Source organism: Neopelma chrysocephalum, unplaced genomic scaffold (assembly GCF_003984885.1).
Source record: "Neopelma chrysocephalum unplaced genomic scaffold, ASM398488v2 Primary Assembly neopelma1_77, whole genome shotgun sequence".
Taxonomy (NCBI): Eukaryota; Metazoa; Chordata; class Aves; order Passeriformes; family Pipridae; genus Neopelma; species Neopelma chrysocephalum.
In genome coordinates, this window is record NW_020897738.1 from 8,449,675 (window position 1) to 8,458,635 (window position 8,961).

Consider the following 8,961-nt stretch of genomic DNA (forward strand, 5'->3'; position numbering starts at 1 on the left):
ACTATTTCAGCACTAAGGTGCTATTTAAGTTGGTAGGTGATGGCTAACCTTTACCTGAATGGTGGTATAAATAAATAAAAAATGGTGGAAAATGCTCCAAAGTAATTCCTTGAAACCAGTATAGTTCCTGACATTTTGTGCAGAATGCAGGTTATGTCAAAAGGGAATGGTGGTTGGGTGCTGGTTTTTGAGACTGCAGAGCCATCCTTTGAAACAAAACCTTTGGTTAAAGCAAGCTTGGTGTGGGAGAATTAATGTAAGAATGAACTGTAGCTTTCTGCTCAGAAAATGTTTCCAGCCCACTTTACCTTGTACAGGAGCTTGAGAACAAAACAAATGGAACTGCTACAAGTCTGTCCCGTGCTGTGAGGTTTCCCTTTGGTTGCTGTGAGGTTTCCCTTTGGTTGCTGTGAGGTTTCCCTTTGGTTGCTGTGAGGTTTTCCTTTGGTTGCTGTAAGGTTTCCCTTTGGTTGCTGTGAGGTTCTCCTTTGGTTGCTGTAAGGTTTTCCTTTGGTTGCTGTGAGGTTCTCCTTTGGTTGCTGTGAGGTTTCCCTTTGGTTGCTGTGAGGTTTCCCTTTGGTTGCTGTGAGGTTCTCCTTTGGTTGCTGTAAGGTTCTCCTTTGGTTGCTGTGAGGTTTCCCTTTGGTTGGAGTTGCTGTAGTGTTACTTTCAATAGAATCACACTGACACCTCTCCAGACACGAGGAAGGTCAGCTGTGCAGGGGTGAGACATTTGAAGGAGGAAAGGGAAGTGGTCTTGGAACTAATCTGGGGAGTGTGTCGGGCACCCAAAACAAGGTGAGAGACAGCACCAAGACTGGGAACCCAGAGATTTTGATTGAGGTCAAACTGAGGTCAGATTGGGTAAAGTTGTGAAGTGATGTGTCAAAATGCCAATGTGTAGGGGAGAAGTGGAGAAGACTTAAGCTTTGTTTAAGAAGAACTGTCCTGTCCCCTGCAGTATCCTCACAGTGGCCATCTGCAATAAAATGTATGGTTGGCTCCAGTTTGGACTTTTCAAATGCTGGGAGGCAAACAGACATTCCCACTTCTGTGATTAAGAAACTGTGGAAGACCCATTATAAAATTTTGCTGTCAGCTGCACCTTTATCACCCTGGGAAATCTTACAGGATGCAAGAGTGTGCCATCACTCATTTACTGCTGATCCTTACCTGGCTGGGCCTATTCCTCTGGTTTCTCCCAAGTGAGTGTGACCCCAGAGCCCTGCACAGGGGATGGCACAGAGAGGCCACATCCCACCACAGCCAGCCCAGCACACACCTGAGGTGGTGCTTCAGCCACTCTCCTGGCACTCCCTGGAGATGAACTGGCTAAAAGCCCCCTTAGGAAGCCACGCTCTTAGACTTTACAAAAACAGATCCAAAAGCTGTTTTTTCTTTTAAAGTTAAAAGCAAATGGGGACAGGCACTGAAAGCAGGGATGTGTGTGGTTTCCACAGCTGTGTGGTAAATGTGTGGGTTATTAAAGGTGAGATGATGATGTGTAACAAGTGCAGGAGGCAGATAACCTTTTTAAGGGTAAGATTTCATTGGACCTTTCTTCTAAATGTCTGGCATAATATTTTGCCAAAATATTATGCTAAATCTAATCTTGTGTCTAATCATACACTCCTGTTCTTTGGTAGTCTCAGGGCAGGGGACATCATCAAGTAAAAGCACAGGTGCTGACTTTAGGGGAAGGATGGGGTTGTGTCCTTGGCAGGATTTGGTATAGGTATTGTCCTCTGGATTTTAGAAACAAGCTGTAAAGTCATGCTCTCTTGAAGCTGTAGATGTAAAAACACTGAGGAGCTGTGGGTGTGAAATGGGTGTCCTACTAAGAAATGGTGAGAACTGATTCTATGATACATGTAAGTGAATGTTGGGAAATAGCAGAATTTCCTGAATTTGGCACTAAAACTTCACAAGATACATTGTCTAATCATGACCCTAAGCTACTGGATTTGAGATGCAGCAAGATCAGTAAGTGTAATTCTGACTAATGGAGGTGGGCCAGCGTGGGGCTAAAGGCCAATAAAGCTTCAGTTCAGTGTTTTAAAGTTTCGTTTTTGCTTTCAGAAATAATATTTAGGCAGTAAAATTGAGAGAGAAATTTCACTATGAGTAGCAGCACATTTTTTTTAACTCCTAGCTATTAATACCAAGCTGTACACATGTTAAAATAGACTGGAATGGAAAGGTTAAGTGTTATCCTGCAGATTTGATAAACTCATCTGTTGTTGTCACAGGTCTTTAAGTGACTCTATTGACAGTTGGGTTTTTTTTCCTCTTTCAGTGCCTGCCATTGCGTGCTAAGCTTTTCTCTTGGCTCTGCCTGGCAGGAAAAAGGGGAAACTAGAAAACCCCATTAGTTGTCCATTTGCAGAATACCCAGGCTTTACTCTCAATACACAAAGAAATACAACGGTAGGAAGTTGTTTCACATCCGAGCCAAGATAAGGTCCTGGAGGTTTATTATTTTTGTTGCCTGATAGCATCAGGACTGGGGAGCAGGGGGCAGAGAAGGAACAGCAGATCAGCATCCCAGGGGGACAGGAGGAGGGAAGACAGACAGATAGCCGAGTGCCGACAGCTTCAGTCAGTGCTCCCAGAGGAAGTGTTGGGTTCTCCAGATGAAATTCATACACAGGAGGCTTTACAGGGGCACTCAGATGGGACATTGTTTGAGGGGCCTGCCTATATGGCAGATGTAGAAAGCAGTGAATCATATGTTTACATATAATTAGCTCTGTATTGACAAGCCAGGTTTTCCTTTTGTTTAATAATTTCCTACATTAACATCAAAGAGCTTGTTTTCCTAATGAGAACACGTTTCCCTTTTTGTTTTGCTTTGCTATAGCTCTGTGTTAACATCAAACACAGCCCCTGACTCACGCAAAGGAGACCCAGAAATGGACACAAATCCACAGTCATTTAAAGCCTTCAAAACAGATGCAATGCTAGCAAATAATGTGGATATATTCAGGAAACGTTTTTATGTGATTCTGTGCATCCTTGCAGATTTTGGGGGTACCTGGTTATTTCACTGTGTTTATTAAATTCAAATGCATTGGAAAAGTTGGGTAGGATTTAAGATAGCAATTTCTGGGTCAGAAATTGCTTCCTGAACTACTCGATAGAAAGCTCAGTGTAGTGATAAGACTTCAGTGGTCTAAGTGGTAACTATGCAGAAAACACTACAGAAGTATGTTTGTTGAAGATGAGATAATTTGACATCATTGGAAGGGGAAGATGTAATAAAATGTAGGCTTGGTAGGAGTTGCCTCATGTGTTTTTAAATGCATTTAAAATGCTATTTCTAAACTCTACAGAAATAGCTCAAATACAGAGTTTGAGCTAACTAACTCAGCACTGAGGACTTGAGAGCAAAGTTGATACAGTTTGTCATCCAAACTGAGGGAACTAAAAAAGCTTTAAGATAAGTGTGTTCAGATAACAAGAAAAGGGGACTTAGGAATGTTTAATGTTGAACAGCATTATGAGTAATTTTTGTCAACAAGTGTGCACAACACACTGTTAGCACTGAGTGCCATTCAGTCAGTGCTCATGGGAAATTCCCAGTGGGGAAGTTACTTGGCTGTTATATGTATATTCATGCTACATTAGGAAACTGAATTTAGAATGTTCAATAAATTATAAACCATGTGTGTTTGGCACTTTTTGCAGTGGGTGTTGTCCTCCATATTTCTAAAGGATAACTTCCTCTGGAATAGTGTGAGCAAAGGCAATAGTGATTGAGCTCCTCTGAACAAAGGAATTCATATCCATACTTGCCACCCCTGCAGCTTTCCCAGTATAAGTTTTGTCATGTTTGTGCTTGGGCTGTTACATAATGTGAAGTTCTTGGAAACCCACAGTGGAGGATACCAGCTTTTTAGATTAACACTGCAGATGCTTTTCAATAGCTTTCATTTCTTTTTCTTTTTTTCCCCTTAAGGCCGAGCCCCTGACACTAAAACTCTCAATTTGGAGACAGTTGGAGTGAAAACTAATTCTGAAACTGGAAAGATTATTGTTGATGCCAGTGAAGCTACTTCTGTTCCTCACATTTATGCAATTGGAGACATAACTGAGGTACTGAGTCTACATAAACTATTTTACAATAACAGGAAGCCAACTTTGTTCCTGACTAATAACCAGTCCCCAGATGTCGTCATGCCCAGCAAATATCTCGGTGTTTTGCACTTTTCCCTTTGGCAGAGCTGTGGTGTTTGTGCCAGGACCTGGGTCAGTCGTTTCCTTCACATGGATCCTGTGAAGTGTCTCAGCATGGGAGATTATTGCTGATGTTTATCAGGGAATGCATCATTGGTCAGAGGCTAATAATGATGTCTTTATCACTTCAATTATCTTCCTAATAATGTTTTTGTCACTTCAGACACATGACTTAAAGCTGCCTGTGACTGCTGAGTGAAAGCAGTTCTTGCCTTCTGGAGATGAGCACACTCGGTGGGAATGACTGTGGCAAGTTCTGTAATTCCATGGGTGGTATTTTGGGTGTTAATGAGACCAAACACAAGACAGCTTTTCAGCTCCCTGGTGCAAAATACTTCTGACAAAAGTATCTTCCTCTAGAATAAGAAAAAGTAATTGCTGAAAATACTAAATGCTTTTGACTTCTGTTCATGATTTGTGAATGATTATGCCAAGGAAACGTGAGTTATGGGGATTTGTTTGGTTGGTTTTTAAGGAGGGGACATTATAACCAAAGCAATATAATCTAAATACTGTAGCAATATCCAGACATAATGTATAGTATAATTTTAGAGACCTTTGAAAGATTTCTCATTCTGCCATGTTTTAAATGGTTGAAGGGTCTCTCAGATATAAACCCTACAGGTGCCCTGAGTTTTGGAAGAGATGTACCAGGTTAGATGATGTCCTGGGAATAGCCCTGCAAATCTCTGACTGGGCTCTGGAACTGCCCGAGACACTGAAATCACAGAAATCTGCTCACCACTCCTGACCTCTTCCCTCTGTGTGGACATGTGTTTCTTCCTGGCCATCTCCATCTTCTTGGGAATGACTTGCCATTTCCTTTTAAATTGTGTTAGAACTCTTTCCTTTTTAGCTGTTTCTCCTTTTTTTTTCCTTTTTACTCTGCACAGCTTCTGTCCTGTCCAGTCACTCAGAGCTTTGGGATTGTGTAGAATTCCTGTCCTTTCTTTTCACTTCACATGCAGGTTCCCTCTGTACTTGTCACTTCTTGCTCTGGGATGTTTCCTAAAGTCCACTTTTTGCTCACAATGGCCTCCTACACCTGCTTGTCCCTGATAAATATGCCTTGCCTGGGCCTCCTGCTTTCCAAACTTCTCTGTTTGATTCCATCCAAGAAGCAGTTGTTAGAGGCAATGCTGACAGGGCTTAGATTCTGCTGCTTATTTTGCTGCCAATCTGCAGTGTTATTTTGGGCAAGTCATTTCCTTTTGGGTGCTTTTTGTCTTCTCCCCTTTGAGGATTTGGTTAAGTAAGGAATATAAAGTTGGAGGCAGGATGCTCTCCTCTTTCTTACTCTGGATCTAAAAAATATTGTATTCATTTATTTGTCATCTTTATTTTGTTGTTAAAAGTTGGATTTCCTTTTCCTGCTTTTGTCTTTATTAGTGCAGATTTTTGAACTTGAGTTATTCAATAGACACTTTTAAATGGACATGTTAAAAACAGCAACACAGCTCTATGCTGTGTCCAGTGTACAACTGGGGAAAAACGAAGAGTTAAATCAGGTACTCTGTAGAAATACTCTCTTAAGCTTTTATCTGCATATGGGCTCAATACAGGGAATTAAAGAAATCATGGTGTACTAATCATACATTTAAAGTGTTTAGAGATAAAAGGAATTACTGCCACTATCTTATCTGACTCCAGCACACTGTGAGCTGTGTAATTCCACTTGCTAAGCAATTAAGTTTATTTTATTTGAATACTTAAATCCATTTAGGCTTTTCTTTTTTTTAACAGAATTAATTCAGATAATAAATCACATTGGCATGTGAACCAGCAGTAAAATGAAGTTCTGTGTTGGTGCCCATCTCAAAGCACACACACTGGAGAATCGAGTGCATCCTGCTGGGAACCACAAAAGCTGCAGAGCTCGAGGTGTGGTCCTGTCTGGGTGTGACCTACCCAAAGAGCAAAGGAAGGGGAATCTTGTTTCCTCTGAGGGAGCATCAGGGATCCCTGAGAGTCAGCAGAAGAATAAGGTTATTTTTTCCCCAGGTTCCTGCTCAGAACAGAGGGTCAGGCCAGGTTGTGATCACTCAGAACAGAGGGACAGGGCAGGGTCTGATCACTCAGAACGATTGTTTTCATTTGGGAGCCATACCCAGCTGGTACCAATGGGAAACTATGTGTGCATGGGTGTCTTGTTGCACCCTTGTCTGACAAATGGAATCCTAATGTTATCCAAGCTGTTCATTTGGAGAAAAGGGGGAGGGAGGGAATCTACCTCAAAAAACTACCCTCAAAAAACATTTTTCAGGCTTAGACAAAATATTGTTTTCAGCTGCCATGTGAAATTTCATTGTGGCATTTTCATCTTCTCTGATCAGGGTGAGGAAGATCAAGCTGGAATTTCAGTTTGAATTTCTTTTTCAGTGCTGATCCAAACTCCCTGTGTTCAGATCCTCCCTGCAGCAGTGTTGCTGTTGAAAAGCTCGGCACAGCCCAGAAAGACACTCTCAGGAGGAGGTTTGTCATATGGTCAGGCCGCTCTACATCTGTCAGATTTCAAAGGGTTTGTAACAAAGATGTGTAGAGAAGGTGGAATGTACAGTATGTTGCTTTGAATGGAAATGAGACCAAAAAGAGTTGTGTTAGAACAAATACACATCACTTCAAAGCTTTTTAAACTCTCTTAGGAGCCATCTCCTTTAAACCTATAATACATTGGAGGATTCTTATGAACAAGTTGTATCCATAATAATCAGTGGGGTAGTTCTACACATGACTGCAAAGTGAATGTTAATTTCAAATATTTACCGAGAAAGGTCTTTAAGTCATTGTTTATGAGAAATTGGGCTTTATCTGCATGGATGTTTTAGTAATTAGCTGGGTTTTATGGAATGCATGGCGGTGCTTTCACAGTTTTATCTCTCGTTCCAATCTTCTATTCATTTCTGGAATGCCAAAACAACATCTGTATTTCCTGCTGCACAAGTGATTGGCAGCCATGGTTCAGGCAAACGCGTATAAGAAAAAACAAATGGCAAATTTCATCTGGTAAATGATATTTACAGACTTTAAAGTCAAAATGCTGGGTTTAAAAAATTGTGACTTGATGGATGTTGGGGGAAGAAAGGGACAGGCTTGCAGTTTTGTGACTGGTCATGAGCTGTGGAGGAAAAACAGATTAGTCTTCATTAACATTTAGAATTGTAATTTCTGTTATCAGCTTAGACATAATGTTTCAGTTTGGTTTTTTGCAGTAGACTTTGAAGTGGTTATTAGTACAGACAAAAGCATAAATGCACACTAACATGCAGGTAATGGTATGTGTATTGAAGGATATGGTAGCTAATACCAGAGTCTATCTAGCAACTTGCAAAAAAAGATAAGCTGGGAGAGAAGATTGGATTGTAGTAAATGCTAAAAAACTTTAGGGTAATGAGTGGAAAACTTTGAATGTGTGTAGTGGGGAATTCTTATTTTCTGCTGAAAACTGGTTTTGAGAGTTTTTAACGATTGCCTCCAAATTGAGCTTTGCAGGAGCATGACAAGTGTTGCACCTAAATAGGATCTGTATGAATCCAAACTTCCCACGTTTCACAAAGCATTCCATGCTGTCCCACAGGGGAGTTTCTCAGTTATGCCTTTCTTGTGTCTCCACATCATTCCTTTGGGATTGGTGACCTCTTCCCTCATGTCAGACAAGCATCCTGATAATATGTCTGGGATGAGCTCATGGCTTGAACTGGAGCATGTCCTGGGCATACCCTGCTGTTGTTCCATTTTTCAGTCCCAGGAAATCAGTATTTGCCAATACCAACCCTTTTCAGCTCCCCTGTAATAGCAGAACCTGAGACCAGGACCAGCTCCACTTCTCCAACCCAGGGCCAGCTTAGGAAGTCAGCAATAGTGCCTACAAATAGCTGTGTTTTGTGCCTGGGTTCTGTAAAAATGTGTCAGACAATTTTTTTTTAAACAGTTTGATGTTATAAAAACACTATTGCTTTATGCCAGGCTCTTCCAGCTTTAAAAGCACCATCTGAAAAGTTTCTTGATGACTTTCTATGGAGAGAAAGGGGGAACTGAGTGGTTAGCATGTGAATATGTGCTGCTTTTCAAGAGGTGACATGATAAGATATAAAGATTTGACACATTCATGGCATTTTTTCCCTCCATTAAGACAGACAGTGAACTCAGAGACTTAAAAGCATGTTTGGAGAGAAGTTATTCCTGCCTTCTCTGTTTGAGCCCTGGCTGCCAGGCTGGAATTCCAAAGCTCTGGCCTTCCTCTGCCCGTGGTCCCAGGAGAAATCCTTGGATGCTGCTTGTGTGTGAGTTCAAAGGCAGCTCTGTGCTCTCTCCTCAGGGCCGCCCTGAGCTGACTCCCACAGCCATTGCTGCAGGCAAACTGCTGGCCCAGCGCCTCTTTGGCCAGTCCTCAGAGCTCATGGACTATGACAACGTGAGTCCTTGCTTCTTGCCTTCAATAATAAACATCTTACACTGCTTTTCCTTAAGAATTTTTAAAGGAATTGCATTTTGTGCTCTGCAGTGCAGCTCTGGCAGCTGATGTGTGTGCCAGAGCTGCATCCTCAGTGCTGCACAGGGTGCTGGGTCTGTCCTGCAGCTGCTCCCCGTGTTCCCAGTAACACCCCCTGTTCCCAGTAACACCCCCTGCTCCCCCAGTAACACCCCCTGTCCCTCAGTAACACCCCCTGTCCCCAGTACACCCCCTGTTCCCCAGTAACACCCCCTGTTCCCCAGTAACACCCCCTG

The 8,961-nt window shown here is 42.0% G+C and overlaps 1 protein-coding gene across 1 annotated transcript in view; it reads left to right on the plus strand.

Moving 5' to 3' along the window:
- Positions 1–8,961, plus strand: part of TXNRD2 (thioredoxin reductase 2) — a 27,173-nt gene that overhangs the window by 13,726 nt on the left and 4,486 nt on the right. The window contains exons 12-13 of the mRNA XM_027689425.1: positions 3,959–4,095; positions 8,552–8,647. Coding sequence (XP_027545226.1) covers positions 3,959–4,095; positions 8,552–8,647 — 233 coding nt within the window. The remainder of the gene's footprint in view (positions 1–3,958; positions 4,096–8,551; positions 8,648–8,961) is intronic.